At 39.3% G+C, this 21,700-nt stretch overlaps 1 protein-coding gene across 2 annotated transcripts in view; it reads right to left on the bottom strand.

Moving 5' to 3' along the window:
• Positions 1–1,416: 1,416 nt before the first annotated feature.
• The window catches only part of ccser2 (coiled-coil serine rich protein 2), a 57,819-nt gene continuing 37,535 nt past the window's right edge, over positions 1,417–21,700 (bottom strand). Inside the window, exons 9-11 of one of the 2 annotated variants that reach the window (XM_023327575.1) lie at positions 21,282–21,425; positions 10,798–10,882; positions 4,901–5,083 (exon numbers count right to left, since the gene is read on the bottom strand). In XM_023327575.1, coding sequence (XP_023183343.1) covers positions 4,992–5,083; positions 10,798–10,882; positions 21,282–21,425 — 321 coding nt within the window. In that variant the 3' untranslated portion in view covers positions 4,901–4,991. Of the gene's footprint in view, positions 5,084–10,797; positions 10,883–21,281; positions 21,426–21,700 lie in introns of both variants that reach the window. The other variant, XM_014470679.2, reaches the window with a different exon arrangement.

Here is a 21,700-nt window from a genome sequence, read left to right as displayed (position 1 = left end):
TTCTGCTACGGACACATGCAAATGCTGGCAGCCAGAAGTGTCTGGAGATGCATATATACAAACTTGAGCAAACATAACAAGCTGCACTGATCTCCTATTTGGCATCGCTGAGCGACCCTGCTGACAGGATCAGCCTACTCTCTGGACCCCAATGCGGATAATATCCTGAGCATTTTGTTTACCTGCCCACAACATTTAGCCTATCAACATCATTGTCCATTACAGAATCTCATCCCTTCCCTTTTTGTTGTTTCACGTTGTGCGTTTTCTTTTCCTCTTTTTTGTTCTCCATCTCTGTTTCCGATTTCATTAGGAAAAAAAATGTTTTTCTTGGCTTCAAAGAACCCTGTCGACCGCTTGGCTGGTTTGGCACAATGTCGAGCCTTCCAATAGGTAAACATGCTTTGTCTGCAGTATAAATTCTCACTCACACACACGCCTGCACACACACAAGCCCTATGCACTTCCAGGGTAATCTAAAGAGATACTTAATTTCATCTGATCTGCAGCAGGATCAGTATGAACTGAATTAACTAATTTGTGTCTTGCCAAAAAAATTCACTCCGCTTGAACTTTTCTAAAATTTCATCAGGACACAGAACAATTCTGTCCACCTCAAATGACAGGCAGAAGTTCCCTAGAAGCCCGCAGTTACTCTGGAGGAGCTGCAGAGACTACCACAGCTCAGGTGGTAAGACCTGGTAACAGCAAAATTATTGATTGTGCCCTCCACAAATTTGGCCTTCCCCCCCCAAAAAAAGAAGACATAAGAAATCTTATTTGCAAACAGCGTTGGTAATTACAGCTGCTAGTTGATTCTAGCGCAACAAATGCGAAGAAGTTCCAAGGGCGCACGTGCAGCGTGTGGTATAGCCGTGGGAGACGATGCGTGCGTTTCCTCCGACTGTCCTCTCTCCTTGAGTTTAGCAACACTTCCTGTACACGTGAGTCTCTGCATCTCGCTTAACAACGCACACACGCTACGCTGGATCGGTGTGTGTGTGTGTGTGTGTGTGTGTGTGTGTGTGTGTGTGTGTGTGTGTGTGTGTGTGTGTGTGTGTGTGTGTGTGTGTGTGTGTGTGTGGGTCTGTCGCACTCCGTCTGCGCGGGGTGCATTATTGGACGCAGTAGACCGGACACCGCCAGAGGCGTACAGCGAGCGGTCACGCGGCGTGACAGAGAAGAGAGCAGCGTCGCTGTCAGAAGGCCTTTTTAACACACTGCTGCTCTCCATTCGGGGACACTTCATGAGCGTTTGACTGCGGAAAGGACTCTGCGAAGGGATGATAAACACAGCTCTCCAAAAACACCCGCAGAGAGACCACTGAAGCCCCAGAGGCTGGCTACCTGAAAACACACTGCTAATACCTTTGATCTATCCAAAGAGATGTGCGAGGAGGAAAACGGGGGGGGGGGGGGGGGGGACTGCTTGGATCCTCCCAACGGATGTACAGATAGAGTAAGACAGCAGCTTTACTTTTTTTTTTTATTAATCCCTGTTAAACTGCTGTTACTGGTTGGTGTTTAGGATTAGGGTTGGCAGAAATATGTTTTGATATCACGCCACTATATTATGGGTCCCTGAATAAAAATATCGCTTGTTTGTTTTCATTTATAATTATGTTTTTCACATAACACCACTGACCCTGTTTCAGCATGTGAACCATTGAACAGCTGTCAACAGGTCTGCTCTGACCAGAGAGCTCAAGCAGCGGGTTTTGATCAGGTACTGCCAGCACACTAGCTATAACAAATGAGCAGTATTAAGGTGAGAGGTTTTCCTGAAAAATGTCAATTTGTTTTCTTAGAACAAGAAGAAATGCATTTTAAATACAACAAGGACCTCAAAATATTGGAAAAACATGTAATTGTTATTTTATTTTTGAACATTGGGCGCTAACTGAGCTTATTAACAGCATTGTCTTTACTCTGCTCTTTCAAAAACGATGTCCACACACCACTGTATGCTAGCTTCAGCATATTGGCTCTTAAAGCCTGAGTTTTCTGGTTAATTACAATAAACCAGCAAAATCCAAGCAGCCTTTTGCCACTGTGCACATAATGCACAGGTGATTGGAATTCAAAATAATGTACAGCTCTAATAAAAACAAAACTACTTTTTGCATAGTTTTCGAACCAAATACATATATTTTGTTAAGATATAACGGAAGGAAACAGATATACATAAATTAACCATTATCAAAATATATTAAAACAATCTTTTAAAATCACAAATAAAAAAGGAAATAAGTTATGCCCAATTTCATTTCAAGAGGAAGTCTTGTTCCTCCCGGGTTTGAACATGGATGGAGAGGAACAGCCAACAGAAGAACAACCCATACACAGATTGCCACTCAGATGGCAAACTCATGCAGCTTAGAACAAAACTAAATGCTAACCAAACAATCTGCATTCAGTGTACCTTTACAAGTAGATCGCTGAAATTCAAAAGTACCCTTCCTTGGTAAACAACTCAAGGCACATTTGTTTGTTTGTTCTTGTTGTTTTTCTCTCCGTTAGCAGTTGCAATTAAGTCAAGAAGTGTTCACTTTAAAAGGTAGTAAAAGCTGAAGAAGTGCAAACTGCATACCAAAATAATGAGCTCTGTAATGATGCCCTGTGGTTTAGTTTACTTAAAACCATATCGTATGCGTGGTATTTTTCATTGTAGTTGAGCATTTCTGCGAATTGCATTTAAATCTCACTTGTAGTTTATTCCTCGTTCATTTTCATTTAAATTCTATTTCATGGCTACTGGGATTATAACCCCAGATCACATGAAATCTCTCAGCTGACCTCTTCCTGAAAGATAATTATTGGAGGCACATAACTGCAGTACTTCATAGAAAACTGTGACTAAAATATAGACAATTACTCAGTTGCTATAGCCGGTACAGAATGCACCCTTTCCAGGTAGTAAGTGATGAGTGGTCAGTATGATGAGACACAGGTTGTGTCTGAAAAAACTTGGTCAAAAAAAAACAAAACTAAAATTACAAAAGCACAAAGTGTTCTCTTCCTATGCAGCATAGGTTGTTAAATTAGATCATTTTAAAGACACTTTTTTCTTTTACTTTTTTATTTCTGTACATAAACCAAATCTGTTTGTCTTGTAAAGTCCCTGAAGATTACATTCATTTTGAATCTTTTGCTGTGCTTTTAAAGTAAACCGAATTTGATTCAATCTTTGAGTAATGGGAACAAATTGCTTGCAACTTCCAATATTTAGGGGTTACTTGGCACACTGGGACACCTCATGAACTTTATTCATTACGTCTACTTTAAATTGCAATATCAACAGATTTGGTTCTGTTTTTGTCTTCTAGAACTGATTTCAGGGTTTGGATATTAAAAAAAAATACATTCTCAAACAGTGACTCTATTCCAATAAAACTTATTTTCTTCTTAGTGTTTTCTACTTATGCACACTCTCATGCCTTTAAGCGTAATTATACTGATATGTTCTGTTACTTTGACCGGGACACTGTTATTGACACAGCTTCACTAACAGAGGGGTATTGTTTTTCTCTGCTCCTATATTTACATCATAAAGCATTTCAACAGAGGGTCAACGACCCCTTTTGCTAAAATGTGCAGAGTTCGTAATGTTTACCCAAAAATATAAGCACAGTACAGTGAACTGAGCTACAATGATGCACACAGCTATGGCGGGGGAGCTGTTTTCCTTTGCTCTTCAAAGCCCTTTCACTCAGCATATGAACACACCAACAAACACGTTTACACATGCACATATTCTCTGTCCGGAAGTGACAAGCTTCAGAGGGCTTTGACAAATTAGCTTTTCAGTCTGCTGCTGTGCTTTTCACTTTTTCTTTCGCCCTCCTCCCCCTTTTATTTATTTATTTTTTTTTCGGACTCAGTCTCACTTCTTGTTTTCGCTCCCATTCCCCCCCGGGCCTTCTAAGGCACAGCAGAGGTCACAATCACATCGACTCTGTGTTTAAAAACCAAATGCACCTGTGTGTCAAAGGGCAAAGCTGTCTAAAGTTAACAAGTCCTGGAATTTTAAACGGGACATTAGCCGGGGGCTGTTGCAAGGAAAAACAAAATGCAAAAAAGAAAGAAAAAAATGTCAAGTGCAAAGTGTGAAACTTGTTTTCCTCCACCTTCAGTATTCATTGACATGTGCAAAGCTAATGAAATTGACTTGTAATATAAAATCCATTCTGAATGACACATCCTACCATCTAGTTTTGGCAGCCAATGTAAAAATTGCACCATTAGCAGTCACAGAACAAAACTACAGTCAACCCCTAATTATCGAGATAAGTCAAAGGAAAAGGAAAAAAAAAAAAAATCTACTACTAATATGGCCTGGAAAGAAGAGGTTGAATTTCACTGACAATGTCATTCGCTTCCTTGGGGAATTATTTGGCTTTGGGAGGAAGGAGTGACTCAAAGGGATCCTGACTGCCCCAAAGACTTTGAATGACACCTTCCCCAACTTTCCCTGTGAATTTCAGCGAGGCTCTGAAGTTCTGAGAGGCTGAAGAAGAGATGTTTCACACAGCTTTGGAGCCTGCCCCCGGGGTTCGGCGTTAAAGCAGGGAAGGCCTCTCGTCGGAGGCGGCAGCTGCTTTGTCTGGTGAGCCGGAGGCCCTGAAGAACGGCCCGATTTCAGAGAGGCCGAGCCGCCAACACCAACTGAATCCGACGTGGGTGAAGATGTCGGCTTGTGGACGCGAGGAGGCTGCAGCGTGTGAGGGCGAGCCGATCTCGGCGCGTCAGAGTTCTGTGCTGGCGCAGCGGGAGCTCTCCGCCCAAGCTGCGAAGCGGATGGAGGTGCTGACGCTGGACCGTCTGTGCCAGTTATTCCCCGTGGAGCGCAGGAGCGGGGGCAGCGCAGGTTGGTCCTGGGCAGATGACTCAGCTTGTCAGAGCCACCCTGCCCTGACACGTCTACTTTAGTGGCTTCAAGAGGACGGTCATTATCTTTGCAAGTCGCTTCCTCTGATCTGCTCCGTGTGAGCTTACTGTGGCCCTCGGTGGGGGGAGTTTTTATTAATCTTTCCTGGTGCGGCTGCACGTTGAGATAGGGGTTGAAAGGCTGTAGCATTGGAGGCTGCAGGAGAAAAAGGAAAAATAAATAAATTTTAAAAAACAGAGAAAACAGCAAATAGTCATTGTTTCAGAGGTGGTGTGTTTGTGATCCCCATGGTAACCACGCTGCTAAATATTTTGCTGCTGTGAATGAATTTTCAGAAAGCATACAAACATTCTGCCTTTTTCTCCACTTGTTTGTTTACTCTTCAAAATGAAGCCTGTTTTCTTTGACGGGCCCCTAACTGTTCCCAAAATGAGGAAAAGCAACGACACACAGGACGGTTTAAAAACAAGCAGGGGAAGAAGTTTTTTATGTTGTACTCCTTAGTTTTGGGTTCTGTTGAGCCATTTTGCGTGTGGGGTTGTTGAACCACCTGACAATTAAACCAGAGGTATCTTAGAGACAACAAAATCATAATAAATGACCATTTTTCCCTTTAGAAGCTTGCAGTTTTAAACTGAAGCTAACCGTCTAAACCAGGACCGGTTTTGCAGTGATTTCTTCTTTCTGATCTCTTCACATTCCAGTCTTAAAAGAACTGCTTTTACAAAACAATACAGTGGTTTTTCCACATCTTTCATATCTTATGGAACTTTTCATTTTACAGCAACAAACCTCAACATATCACATACCAAGTCAAAGTAACACCTTAAACATGCAAAAAGCAATAGGTGGTGGAAAATAATAATGAACATCAAACGTAAATACTCTGTCTGGATTTTAAAACCTCATGGTGGCAGCATCATGCTGTGGGGCTCCCTCTTTTTTAGCTGAGTCAGGTAAGCTGTCCCATCTGAAGGAAACGTGTTGCAGGATGTTAAAGTAACTGATAAACCTATGGTGGGGTTTCATCTTCCAGCACGACATCAATCCAATAAGATGAATAAAAAATATAGGTACAAATAGTATAAGTTGAGTAGCAAATTATTAGTATAACCTTTATTGTTCTTTTGTTCAAAATGACTTAATTTAGAGAAAAATAATACATAAACATACAACAAAAGCTGCAAGATTAGCTTGATTTCTTTATAGATCAAATATTTATGTGTAAGGATGGCCAAGTCAAAACCTAAAAAAAATCTCTGAAGTCTTGAAAAGCATAGTCTACAGGCACTTTCAATCCCCCCTGACTGAGATATTTGTCAAATAAAACTGGCTAAAAACGTGCAATGCTGATAGCAATGTAGTCTAACAATTGCAATGAAAGATGGATCTACACAGTGTTGAGATGGGATTATCCCAGAAAATTCTTGCCACACTTTTCAGATTTCTATTTAGGAAAAACACAAAATTGCGATGTTATTGTTTAATACTGGAATCTGCTGCAATTAACCCCCATTCAAGCAAATAAACTAGGAAAGCCGACCAAATACTGAAACCATACTGTTTTTTTCCAATTATCGCACACATTTACTGCAACAAATATTGTGATCTTACATATCTTTTATAAAGATAAAATAATACAGATATTATTTTATCACTATAAATCCCCACAAAATCTTCCAACTGTGCAATTATACTGTGACAAAACACAAATAAGTTCAAGGAGTTGTACAACATAGCAAGCCAACTTCAACTCTTCTTCACATTCACTTCAGATTTATTCCAGAAAAAGTCGATTTGTGTTCATATTCTAAGTAGCCCGGAACATCAATACAGACACTTCATGCTGTTTCTAACATGAGCCGTTTTCACATAGATCTGTAAACATCAATATCCAGATATCCAGATTCTACCTCTGGATATCTGAGCATCTGGTCTACTGGGACCTCTGTGCCTTGGCAGGATCTTGCAGTATTCAACCCACCTGAAACCATGAACAGCTACTAATGAGCCTGAATCCCATCTTAGCACAACTATGCTCCTCTGAGTAGAAGGTAAGAGGATCTCAAAGGATGCACACACACACATATACAGTATATATATATAGCTGCACTGGTCAGGTTTGCTGTGTATGTTTCCACCAGTGGTCATTTTCTGCTGTGGGTTGGGGTACAATGTTAGGCACCACAGCTCCATCTCCTGGCCCCCTGCCACACTGCAGCTTATTTTTGGACCAATTCTGCCAAGAGAAACTGTTGTTTTCTTGTCAAAGACTTGCAACTCAAACTGTCTTATGAATAAATGTTTGTGGTGCTTCTTGCATAAGGGCATATTATCTTTGCCATTCCACTATGTTATTAGTTTGTTTTCCCATATTCAGTGTCAGAGAGAAAGAACTCCTTGATGACTCTTAATAATTCAAAAGACAAATCACTATTAGCAGGAGATGTCACCATGCACTTTGTTAACAAGTGACATGAGCATAATCAACGAAGTGAATAAAACACAACTTTTATCCCATTTTATGTTTTGATCTCGTCTGCATTCACGCTGAGAAACTTTAAAAGCCGACTTTATTCTACGTTTCATCTGGAGTTCATAACAAATCCGGTCTGAAAAGTCTATTAATGGAAGCATGTCAGTAACCTGGCACCTTTAATTGTAAGGCATGTCATTAGCCCACACGGCACAGCGTATTTATACCTCCTCCTGGCTGAGGGGGAGACAGTGTGTGATGGCGGCATGACATGCCTACAGGCTTGCGGCCAGTAATTATTTGCATCTACAGGTGTCTGCTTCAGATACTCATAATTTGCAGCAATCACGCGGAGCTTTCTGATGCACTGTCATGCAGGTAAATATCTCAGCTTCTAATGATAGCTATCGCATTAACAGAAATTCACCCAAGTGCCAATTTGCGGCACCTGGATGATGTTGTGGCCAACTGCAATCTGTCTCGTCTGCAGCTTCAATCACCACGAGGAGTAAGCGAGTGACTGGAAAACAGCATGCAGGAAGCGGAATATATAGACTGAGAAATTGTGAGAGTTTGCTGAAGGACATGATTGTAGCAAAAGCCTGGATGAGACCGTCAATATTGTGATGTACCATGCTGAGGGCTGGATCGGAGTTAAAAGAACAGAGAAGTTGTTTCATGCTTCACACAGAGGACTACAGGTATGAAATGTATCTGCACCCATTAACACAGGATCATTACTAAATGTGAGTGACTTTTGAACCTTAAATGGTAAAGCTGGAAAGAAAAACATGCACAGGACTTAATGTGATGGAATAAATAAACAAGACAAATCAAAGTTGAAAACAAATGAGTTCTTTTTAAACCCCACAAAGCTGATCAGCTGTGTATCACAAACATTTTCATACTCATGCTTGAACTTTTCATATTTTAATCTCAACACAAAAACAAACTATAACATTTGAGGATTTCAGTGGGTTTGATTAAAATAGTAGTGCATGACTTTTAGAAGCGGAAGGAAAAAAGAAATATGGCTTTCAAACGCGCTACATGTTTTCAGCCTTCCTCGTCAATACTTCCAGTCCCAGATGCAGCTGCAGGTCTTATGGGGTATGTCTCTAGCAGCTTTCCACATCTACTTTACTTCTTTGTAAAGAAGTTAAAAGTCTTGCAATCAGATTTAGATTCAGCCTATTCCAAAACATTGTGTAATGCAGGTTTTTTTTTCTTATTACATTTTTGCAAAAAAGGTTTTATAACCATTTATCATTTTTCTTCCGTGCGCATGCACTACTTTATGTTGGCATATCACAAAACCCCACCCCAGAAAAATCAGTCAAAGTTTGTGTTTGTGTCAAAATATGAACAAAAGAGGTTTTGCAAGATACTGTAGGACTCTTTATTATCATCTATAAAATCAATTTAGAATTTATGCAAAGTAAAAGCTGAAAAACCAAAAGCAAATCATGCCAACAGCAGAACAAGGACATGCTTCTGTCGTGCCCTCTGACACCAAACTCCAGTGCAGTGTGTTGGTCTGAGGGAGCAGCATCTTCACATTAAAGAAAGGGTTACTGTACCACGCTGTGTCAGTGAAGTAGTGCACTAGATGTTCCACTCCTAGCCCAAGGCGTTATGCAATGAGGAGGCAAAGGCAGAGGAGAACGAATGAGAGAGGTTCAATCACATTCAGATTTTTTGAGAGACAGAGAGTGTAGACTTGAGAGGAGGATGGGATTTTGAAGACAGGCAGCATGGATAAAAATAGCTGCAGGTTAAAGAGAAAGAAGTACGTATTTATTTTATTTATTTAGTTTTTACTGTGCTGGATATGTTTTTCCCAGAAGTAAAACAAAGCTTCAAAACAAGGTCATATGTTAGGTGAAAAAACAAACTCTTGCAATGTCAAGTGTAGTTAGAATTTTCCTAAATGACTTCAATCTCTAATTCTTTAATCTGAAAATAAAAACCTCCTCTGGCAAAATATTCTGTTTTTTTTTCTTTAAAAAAAAATTACTGTTCACTGCTATTAGACTGGCAGCTAATAGCACCTTCATTGAACACTGCTATATTTATGTATGTAAAAAAAATAGCTAAACATTGAAATAACTTAATTGTGCTGAAATAAATGTACCTCGGCTACATTTTTTTCCATATTCCTTATCAATAAAAGGCTGAGTCCTGGGGAGACACAAAAAAGAAAGCAGCGTGGATAGCTTTATTCACATCTTTCTTCTCTTTGTGTTTTTCACTCACATGTGCATTTTCAGAGGGCTATTCACCTATTCTTATTGTTCTTTGCCTACCTTGTCTATCCACTAACACCACTACACTCACAAAAGCTTTGTTGTTATGCTCAATAAAGCTTTTGGTTGTGACAACAATCTCAACATTTCTTCAGTCTTGTCATTTTTAATAAAGTCCTACTGGTTTACTTTCAGGCTTATGTTTATAGCAAAGAGTGTGTTGTGTGTTTTACTCTTCAAGGGCTGAATATACATTGCCTGTATGGTGAGCTGGTATTTTATTCATGGACATAACATATTGAAACTATCCCTGCTGTAAGCTGAAGTAGATATATTATCAATAAATTAACAACTACGTGCCTTGAAAGTCGACAAAAAGACAAAAGAAAAAGAAATCAATAGCAGAGATGCACCAATTTGGATCTTACTACTCATCTCCAGTAAAGGGTTCAGTTGTCGACTGATTTGTTTGAGATCTAGACTTTAAAAACAGTATTAACATATTTTATTGCATTTCTGAAGGTACTATTGTTTAAAAACAGAGAACAGAGAGAAAGGAGAACAATCAGAGTTTAGCATATTTATCAAATAAATTATTTAGTGCTGAAAAACATCAGTCTGTTGATAATCCCTCAAGAATGTGTATACCCTTACCTCAAATCTAGCTTGTTCCATGACAGAGTTTAAAAGCTCAAAAGGGCAAAAGTGAGTAATTTTGGTCTGCTACGTTTAGCTTTCTCTCGCTCTCTCGCAGCCTGAGAGATCTGGAGTTCTCTTTGAAAAATATTCTCACGTATTTCCTCCGATCTTATTTTTGAACACCTCATCTGTACTGAAAATAGCTATGTTTGAATCTTCTTCACTCAGCAACAACGGTGGCCACACTGAAGATCACAGTTTTCACAGAGCAAAATAAAAACAAAAAAAATGCTGTTCCCTTTATATACATTGTGTGTCTTTTTCATTTATCTGTTTAGTTACTTGCTTATTCTTTTGTTTGTGCATAATTTTTTCCAGTTTTTATATAATGTAATCTCCGGTATAATCTGGTTTGAGCAAAATTTGCCTGTAGCTGTGAAACACATCCCTCACAAACACAATAAATATGCAATTGAATTTATTTGAACACATATGCATTTTGTTATAGAATGTTAGAGAAGCATCAGCAAAGAATGTTAGTAACTCACTGTGTCTGCGCTGGGGCATGCTGGTACGGATCAAGCCCTGCTGCTGTGCATGCCAAGGGGACAGCAAGGGGTTGGGCAGCACACCCTGTGCAGAGCAAAGACACAAAGGACAAAAGGTATGACATACCCAAGCACACACGCACACACACACGCCCACAGGCACCGTAAGTCCTGCTCAAAGAAGTAATTGGCCCTTTGTGCAAGACATCACGCACTTCTGAAAGCATCCCACTCTGCTTTTACAATCACCAAAACAACCTATGTGTGAATGAATTCTTGTAAAATTAGTAAAAAAAAACAGATGGTAGCCTAAAATCGCTTTTATTCATTTGATTTTGCAGTGACAATTGTCATAGGGTGCTGCGCAGTCAGCTGAACAAACACACAAGGTTGCAAATCAAACATAGTAGCCTATACCGTTTGATGAGGAAATAAGATTGAGATGGATAGCAGCCATCATTCATAAGGACTGGCAGCCCCGGGTGTATATGAGGATTTGCAGTGAACACTTTTTACAAGGTAAAAAGATTAACATTCATATACTTCATAAGAAATAAAGATTAGTGAGATGAAAATATTGCAATTTAGAGAAGGTACGCGTATTTGATCATGGAGAAAAATGCCCCATTGTCATGTAGCCAATACCTTTGTGTGATTTGTAGTCTGCTCTGTTGTAACGGGAAGTGCTGTTTATGACATATAAATGTGGCCTGAATTCAGAAAAAGAAAAGGTCGCTGATTTGATCAAATCAACAGACTCGGAGAAGCTATGAGTCAGTTTCTAAGTAGTATCTCCAACATTTGGAAATACTATTGTCTATGAACCCCACCTAGATGCGCTACATCCACAGACTAATTATTTTGACATGAACATATAGAAGCCATGGCTATATTGGCAAAAACAACTTGGGAAAACATCACTTCCGACATCTGTCATTGCCCCACAATGCGATTTGGTGACATAGTTGTAGAAGGCCGATAGTGAAGCACCAAGGCATTGTTAGAAAGTATGATCTGTCCTATTAGCACATTGCACAAAAACAAAGCAACATACAAACCTTCATTCTGCCATGTAAAGACCGAGGCCACTGAAAAGTTTTATTTCTTAACATAACTTTATTATGTTATTTGACCTGTTCAGTTTTCTTTGCAGGGGAATCACTAACACACAAAAAAATATCTATGTAGGACACATCCAAGTATAGGAAGAGTATATTTCATAAAACAATTTCTCAGCATTATTCTATATGGGCTGTATGTCCAAGAACAAGAAAAGGACCAATAATACACCAATAATAGCTTTTCTAACCTCTCAATAACACCTTGCATCCTGATCAACTTGCATCTCCTTATTAGTAATGCAGTGATTTTGTTTCTTCACTGTTCATCTTATCGTAGCGTAACATATTTGCATCTTACCTATTGAGCTATAGCAAGTGTGGCACACCACCAAAAATAGGTGCATTAGAAATGATGTGACACAGTGCAGCCCTGACTCTGCATAATGCATGATGTGATGCATAGTGCTGAAGCTATGCGTGTGGTAATAAGCATAGCAGCAGCAGCAGAAGGGACAGTCCAGTCATTGAGGCTGTTAATCTTTGGCTGTATCGACTAGAACGGTTCTCTGTAACAACACAGATCAGTCCAGCCTGACTGTGGGCTTTGCTGGCACGCATGGTTGCTGTTGCCTAATGTTTAGGCTTTTCTGCTTAGATCAGAGAGTTGTATATTTTTTATGTTGGACTGACTTTGCTGTTTGGATCCAAGAGAGGTGTTACGATAATATTCAGCGAGAAATAAATTAATTTATTCAATGATACTGTGGGAAAAAAAATGTTCTCTCAAGAAGTTTGACTCGAGATAGCATAAGATCTCAGCCAGGCTTCACTTCAAAGTACATATGCATCCTCTGTGTTTGAAAATGTTTGCAGTGTACTCAGAACAGGGCCTTAAAGAGACAGAAACTAAACTGAGCCTTTCAGTCAGATGCACAAGGAGTGTTGTTGAATTGGCCATGTTTTCACTGTTTGCACATAACTTATCTAAAACTTTTTTTTTGTAGATCCTCCAAGTCGAGGTGATCATGTCATAAAGGGACAGAATACCACCCTGTCTTGTTACTGAAGAAATAAAGTCTACAGCAATAACATAATGGCCATCTTTTGATGTCAAAACAGCCCTGACCTATGGACTTTAGTAGATCCCTTAAAAGTGATCTACTGTACTTTTAAGCGATGTCTTGATGCACCAAGACATCAGATGCATATTCTTTAAGTCCTGTAAGCGGAGGTGGGGCCAACATGGATAGAGATCTGAGCAGCACTTCTCACCAATGCACAAAAATCCTTATTTTTGTCCATATTCAAACACTTTTCCAACTTGCAAAAGGAAATGAGGCGAAAGGGAAACCTTCACGGAGAACCGAGCAACAAATGTATGGCAAACACTTGGATACATGTCAAATTAAATCTGAGTAACTAGAACCATTATTTGACAATACGAAAGCCTACCGGAATTGGGCTTAACATTATGACCACTTGCCAAATAGTGTGGTTTTCTCTCTATTGATATCAAAACAGCCCTAACCATTGAGGTGCAGATTTTACTAGACTCCTGAAGAGGCAGATTCTGGCAAAATGTTATCAGCAGAAATAATGCTGTAGCCAGTGGAAAGACATGATTATCCAGCACATCACACAACTATGCCATTGAGTTATAATGTTGGACATTTAAAGGCCAAGCCAACAACTCAGACATGTTGAACTACTTAAACCTGTCTTTAACCATAACAATAACATTTCTATGGTGTAAATGTTCTGCTATCAGGCTTTGGTAGGTAAAGCAAACTCCACATTCATGGTATGTTTCAAGGTTTTGAGAATATTGACCATCATGGTACCATTTGCAGGCTTCCAGCAATGCAGTTTCCAAGCTTTTTTCTGAATTCATGTTGGGCAGATTTGAAAACAAACTATTGGATTCTTGCTACCTTCTCGTCTATGCAGAGAGCCACCTTTTAAAATAATGTTGTAACACACACAAACTATACGTTTGACACATCAACACAAAAACAGGAAAAAAAGAAAAAGTTTTCATCTCCCTTGCAGGTACAGTCGACACCATTATGGAGGCCTCCCAGTGGGACTATTGTAGGAGGAGGATGTTTCTGTCCCAGGCTTTTATTAAACACCAACAACAGTTTCAGCAGGAGGTCCTGGCAGGAACTTCACTTCAAGGCTTCATTTGCAGAGGACCAGGCAATGAGAACAAAAGAGTAAGTTTGAGGGCTTATGAACAATCCTGACAGCACCGAGCACATTTTACAGAACTGTGCAGCAGCTCAGCCAGCCGCTTTGTTTTTTTTGTTGCATTTTCCATCATTTTAAATGCTCCCCGATGAAGGGCTGAGAGAGCATTGCAAGAGCAGTGTGACAGAAATGGGAATATTGAAGTTATTCTTTTGATATGCCATTAGTAAAATGCATCAGACCTTTGCCTTTGAGCCTTGACAGCACAGCTGAACTATGGCATTGGCACAAAGGGGGCAGCCTTAATAAATTTGGCATTCCACCTTCCTTAACTTAGTGCCAGAACACCTACTGTATAGTTGAATTTGGCTGTCAAAATTCAAAGACTGTCCGGCAAATGTATTTTAATCCCATTTTTTTGTAACATTACAACCACAAACTGCAATCCATCAACTGTGAAGTAAGCAAAATAAGGAAAAATAATGCTTGTTTTTCAATATTTTTATTAATCAATGATCAAACAGCATAAAGATCAAAGGACACAGCACAGAGGTCAGGAATGATTCTGAAAATACAATAAGGAGGTTCAGGCTATAAAAGAACATTTCAAGAGAGTTTCTGAGGCCGGAAAGTATGTGAGATAACTATAAATGTACCAAGACATGGATGTCCACCAACACTGACCAGCAGGGATAGCTTTTATCAGAGAAAAAGTTAAAGGACACAGGGTGCTGTGGTGGTGCAGGCGTAGAGCGCAACCCACATAAGGAGGCCTTAGTCCTCGATGCGGCTGTTGCAGGTTCAGTTCCTGACCCAATAAAACTGTGCCGCATGTCTTCCCCTCCTCTCTCATTACTCAATTTCCTGTCTGACCACTCTCAAATTAAAGCCACTAGAGCCAACAAAGCCTTTAAAAAAAGAAAACATTGAAAGGTCCATGGGAACTCTACACTACTAGCAGTGTACTTTCCAGCCTTCATGAAAGAGTGGTAAGCCATGTAGCATACATACAAAACTCTATCTGTAGCTGAAAACTATTTGTGTCAGTCACCCTCAATAGAGCATTTCCTCTCTGAAACATAGTGTTGGCAGCGTCATGGTACAGGGAGGCTTTTGCAGAAGGTGGGTAAAGTTGATGAATGGAGCCAAATACAATCTTACAAGAAAATCTTAAAGACTAACAGAAACAAGACCTGAGACGGACTATGACCGACCCATGCAGGCAGAGCTACAATAATTTGGTTCAGATTGAAGTACAATAATGTGTTAAAATGACAGGTCATGTCTAGACGGTAAACTGGACAGGGCATCTGTGGTAACATTAATTTCTGAAATTCTGAGGGACACTGAGCTATTGTGAAATTTTTTGACACTGTTGTTGTAAGCTGACAAATGTGAAAAAGTTCAACACATATTGACACTTTCGCAAGTCAACCAGTAGAAAGTTAAAAGATTACCAGTTTTAATGTTCCAAACATGGTTTGCAACAATATCATTCCATTTCTGCAGTAAAGTACTGTATTCCATGCAACACAATACTTGCCACTTAAAAATTGTCAGCTACTTAAATCAATACATGTAATTATCTATATGCATTTGAATGCAACACTGATAATTGTTATAGCTTTAATTGGTAATCTCATCCTATGTAAAGTCCATGAAGACATAACACAACAGGTGAAACAACATGTGAAATGTGTTACAAAGCCAGACCACCTGTTCAGTTTCCCCTCATATAAGGATTACACATGACAAAAAAAGGAAATGAAAAATAACTCCAGCACACCACAAAGGCAGCCTCCAGCTGCCACCTCCAGTGTTTAATCTATGCCTGCAGCACATTGTTGGCTTGGTGTTTTAGGTCCCTTGCTCTCACTTTTAAGATATGTTAGTCAGCCTCTTATGCTCCTTATGCAGATAGTGTGAAAGTAGGACAAGAATTAAAAAGCCAAGCAAAAGTTCCCATCCTTTATCTATCATATAAATACTTCCTTGACAGCACGCTGTTTCTAACAGCCTTATTCTTCTTGTTTGGCTCCTCTAATCCACCGAGCTTTACGTATCAGGCTATTATTAATACTTAGGTCTGACCACAGTGACTCACTTCACTGACTTTAGCAATTAAATCCTCACCTATCAAACGCCGAGCACGCACAAGGCAGGGTGCATTTGCGGCCGTCTGCCTGCAAATGCGAGAGCAGAAATAACAACAGGATCCGGAAGGGGAGAACCTTCCACCTATAGCTAAACACTGATCATTTTCCACACTTTTCTCACTGCAGGTGACGGACAAAAATTTATCCAATTACAGCGAAAGTTAAGAATTCGAGAGGAGAAACAATCTCAGGCAAAACCGGGGAGACACACAAACAAGAGGAGAAATCACTGAAGCAAGCGAGCCACAGAGAGAGGGAGCATAAGTGACAAAAAAGACACTGGGAAAGCTCTGAGAAGAGAGGAGGATGTTTGAGAAGCAAAGAGGGAGTAGGAGGGTGGCTGTAATTATCCTCTCTGTCTGCCACTGATGTAACACTGCTTATTCTGCTGCCTTTTGTTTCATTGCGGCTGCTCATCTGCATCTTTGTTTATCTGGGTTATAAGCAAGGTCGTCTCTCCAGTCCTCATTCAGCTGAACTCATTGTTCAGTCACATTCACCGAGCGTGCTCCCCACTCAAGCACAAGAGATGTGTGTGTGTGTGTGTGTGTGGCACATCCTGCTCTCGTACTTACACACAGGCCAAAGAAACGCAGGCAGACAAACACAAAGCTTTGTGGCTTTTCTATTGTGGCAAACGCAAAATGACTAAAATGATACCCACCCAGGTTTTAGTCGCTGCAGAAGAAAGAGACGGCAGGGAAAGTATTTTTTGTTTTTTATACTGCTGTGATTCCTCCGGGGAGCTGCTCGCACAGAGTATTGCTCTACAAGTGATATTTAAGTGGTTTCTGTGATGCATGGTGTGTGATGAGCTCCAACGAGCTTGACCGATATTATGCGCTTGTATATTGACATACAACTCTTTCCATTTTAGTAAGTATCTTTTCTTTTCTCCCTGTATTTCTTGCAAGCAAGAAACTTAAATTGCATGCAGATGATCATAAAATGCTGCACTGCACGTTTCCTAACATCTGTGGCCAGTCCTTCAAATAGAATATAAAACCAGAAGTAAAATCATTTAAAAAAAGTAATCCATTTCTCTAACTTGATTCAAAACATGAAACTCATACTATATGAATTCCTTAGATGCAAACTGAAGTAGTGTAGGAATTGACATGTTAATTTTGATTAGCGCAACTTATAATTTATGAATACCCGAAATTAAGTTTCTCAGAAAATTTTAATTTTACATAAGGCTCCCCGTGGACGTTTATAGACATTTACAGATTATGAAAGTGTGAAGTCTAAGCTTTGTAATGATTTCAAACACATAGAAAAAAAAAAAGTGGCCATTTGAATTTTGGCACTTTGCAAATTAGATTAATGGGAAAACAGGCCTCAAAGTTGCACCCGATGAGCTACTTGGGGGTGTTAACAAAGCCTGTTTTTGTACAGTAATTTGCAATTACCCCACCCTCCAGCACTGACCATCAACAAATACTGGAGAGGTGTGCAGGCAAAAGTGAGATTTCTCTGGCTCATCTAGTTATAAATATATATTTTTAAACATTTTCCAGTTTTGTTGCATTTTTCAACAAGGCTGTGAGCTTCTGTCTTGTTTGCCTTTGCCATGATGTCATCTGTGAACCCTGAACTTTCATCGACTTGACAGTTCTCCACCTGACTGTCATTGAGACTATCCATAAAGAGGGCAAGCCACAACAAATGAATGCTAAAGAAGAGGGCTATATTCAAACCTATAAAAGGGAAGTACACAAATAAATTACTCAAGCCGTAGGGACAGTCACAGCCTCAAGACGACTGCGAAACAAAGCCCATTCAAGACTTTTGGGGGGCATTCACAAGACTTGGACGGTTGTCAGAGAAATGACTGTACAACTTTCACAGAGTTAACCTGCTCCTAAATAAAACACTTCTGAAGCTATCAGAAGTGTCATCTGGATTGAGGAGAAAAAGGACTTGACTATTGTTCCTCCTTTTAGAAAAAGGTAATCCAGAGTGGAGGAAAAGTGAAGGAGCCAACAAATCCAAGCAGCTTGAGGTCTAGTGTGAGGTCTTCCTAGTGAAGGGCTATTTTGACTTATAGCGCTTCCGGTGTCCTTGTTATATCATTGAAAATACGTGTAAACAATGTCTAAATGGCTATGAGTCTTCCAAGTTGAAATTGGAACTTATTTACTTTGACAGCTTTCTCTGCAGGTTTTTAGAAATTTATTAGAAGACTTAATAAAAGCCTGTTTCAGCTGATATTGACAAGCATATTATATACAACAGAATGAGCTGGACGAAAACCCAGAAACACTTAATTACTCACACATGGTCTCTTAAAGATGAGCTGTACAGCTGCATAATTCATGGCGCACAAATAACACCAAGATACAGGGCTTTTGGGTTCTATTGTTGTCTCGCTAGACAAATTTAATGACTACTCTGTTTTAAATACAAATTAAACACCTCTCCTCGTCTGCCTCTGTGGCATTCTGTCAGTCCTGGATCATCTGTGTGATTTGAAATAAAAAAAAAAAAAGAACTGCTGCAGTATGAAAGTATTCAGTTCTGTTAGAAATTGCAATTCTGGCTAAACACCTGACATTTTACTTTTATGGAAATAAACTGTACTTTGTGGAAATATCAGCTAAAACATTAAACCTGACAGATAACCTGTCTTGGTGTCAAAACCATTCTAAGGCATCTTCTTTTTAAGGTATTTAAATGTATGTTTCCCTGCCACCAAATTGCCATTTCTCCTGCAGAAGCAAACGCCTCTCTCTCCAGGAGAGCAGTGGAGCCTGTGGAAAACCGTTTAGGAAGAGTCAACAAAGAGCCTGAGGTGCACCAAGCCTCTAAATTCTCCAGATATCTATCGGGCCCAGATAATATCAGCGGAAAGCAAGCGCAATTTACAGAGACCCCATGACACAAGATACAGAGGCAAAAGGATTTACTGCAAAGATGTAAAGACGCCGGTTGAATTCAGTGACTCCAGAAATCTCAGTGTACATTTTTACCTCTCGAACACTGATTAGGCAGATACAGACATGTACAACACGGCTGACAACTCTATGGGTAAATAAAGGCATAAAATATCACCATCTTTAATTGGGATAATATACTCTCACTTTCAAAAATGTTGGAAAAAAAAAGTAACCTAATTTTGCTGTATTTATTTAGTAAGGAATAATCCTACAACACCAAAATCTTTGCTGGCAAATTTATTGGCACCAGTGACATCAATATTCATATTTCACACCGAACCCACCCAGAGTGTCTGTTGGTCAATCTTAGATTTGCTTAACCTAAGAACATGATTCAAGTTAAAATCTCAGTAGCATTTAACAGTCTTTACTGGTTTAAACTTGCTACATATGAGCAGAAAATTGTTTTTCTTTTAATTCCTCCCAAACAACTGGACCCTGTGGCAATTTTCAAAAATTAAAGACTCTTCATATTTTGTTTACCATCCTGCTTGATGTCTGTGCTAAAAGTTAAACGAGCTTTGTTTCACACCATGTTCAAATTGAAGGGTAACTGAAAATTACCAATTACAAAAGCAGTAGTTTGTAGGAATTGTGACTAATTATAAAATGTCAGTTTAAATAAATAAAATACGCGTAAGGTGCATTTATTTTAAAGGAATTGCTAAGCGTACATATAATTTCACCTGAAGTGATTTTGTTCAATTCTTTTTTTCACTACATCACTTAACTCCCATTGAGTTAATTCTTAATTCTTCACTGTGAGATCATGCCTGATAGAAAAATAATTTTAGTTTTAGATCTATGACTAAAACTAAAATAAAAGATACTGGTCTTTTATCTCCTCTCTTTTTTCTTTTTTTTTTTTAACATGGCATTTAACAACATGGTACAAAAGCATAACTGGAAGCAAAAGAAAAATGGTTTTGAAAAGTAATAGATAAAAAAAAAAAGTTTTTAAATAATATCAAAACGAGTTCAGTTATGGGAGGAATACCGAAGCCGAGCTTGATTCTGACGTTTGTGAAATGCAGAGATCTTGTACAGATCAACTATTACTGCTTTTTTTATTCAGTAGTCTCTTTTCTTTTTACTTGCTACATCGTTCCAAAAGGTTCACAGAGAGCTTTTCAGAGTAATAGTAAGCTTTGACAAAGAACATGTTGAATGCGTTTTGTGTTTTACTGAGTCATTATGTGCCAGGTAGCACAGGTCAGACACAAATGCTCTCACTACAGAGATGAATATCATCGAGCATAGAGCCCCGCTTTAATAGTTGCCATGGAAACTTTTAAACCATAATCTGCTATTGCTATCAAGATTACTTTGTAATGTAGATGGTAATATAGCTTGTGTCTACGTGTAGTAAATCAAAACATAGATTTTCCCACCTCAGAGAATAGCTCTAATAGTGCATTGCAATCAAAAAGACAAATAAGGTAATTTTCTGTTTTAAATCATTATTGGCCTTAAATATAAAATCTAAACATAACATGGTTCTGTGTGTGTGTTTCATCCTTTTAGCTGGAAGCGGATCAATTAGTGTACAGTTTGCTAATCATGCTGCCTGTGGCTCTCCTGCTGTAAAATCAATAATTGGCTGAAACCCCGTGTGCCGCTGAGCGAAACACTGCAAACGGAAAACACGTACATAAACATTTTTCTGTTTTCCCTCTCATTCCATTCCTATGTTCCCCGCTGTCTTTCTTTATCACTCAAACATTAACATTGCACCCCAAGTTGAACTGGATCTGGATGGTTTTACAGTAAGAGACACTGTGACAAGCAAACAGACAGTTTAATAAACAGGGGAGGGGAGGCCAGCACAGTGATTTACCTCCCTGGCAGGTCTTTCCAGTGGTGGGTGACTGGAGAGGCACTCAACTGATTAACGCACTGCATGGTTGCAGTCAGTCACCAGTCTGCTTACCACTGTAAATTGCAGGGGAGATGCTTTTTCTTTTCTTTTTTTTTTACATGATAATTTGTTAATTTAGTCACAGAATCAATGCAGCAGTGTTGTCAAATACTTGCTAAAATAGTATTCATTGAGCCTTTATCCACATGAAGCGACTTAATTTTGTTTCAAATTCAACTTTCCGCAATGAAGAATTAGACTGAACAATATTTGGACTTACAGGGTGGCTCGGCGTTCTCCAATACGTCTGGGTAGCTTTGTCGTACCGCTGCATCCGTGTGTCCATCTGTCTTTCGTTGTGATGTAATGAAGTGGACGTCCTCCGATGGCGGCACTGACATCTAACTTGCTGACCTTCATGGGGCTAAAACGCAGGGAGGAAAATAAAGAAAGCTGTGCTCAAATTGTGAAAGACTAGAAACATGACACACTTAGGATTATACTAATAGACAAAGGTTCTAAATTATACATAGAGACTGAAATATATAAATGCATGTCAATGTCATGTGGCAAGTGGCAGTGAAGCCACTTTGCTTTGTAGTTATAAGTGTGTACTGGCATGATTCTGGTTCAATTTTTCAACATCCGTCTACTATCAAAACATAAACTGGTTGACTTCCTGGTATGGTTACATTTATT

The sequence above is a fragment of the Xiphophorus maculatus genome, chromosome 22 (assembly GCF_002775205.1).
Source record: "Xiphophorus maculatus strain JP 163 A chromosome 22, X_maculatus-5.0-male, whole genome shotgun sequence".
In the NCBI taxonomy this organism is placed as follows: Eukaryota; Metazoa; Chordata; class Actinopteri; order Cyprinodontiformes; family Poeciliidae; genus Xiphophorus; species Xiphophorus maculatus.
The sequence above is the reverse complement of the archived record's forward strand: the minus strand, read 5'-3'. Positions and strand labels throughout refer to the sequence as shown.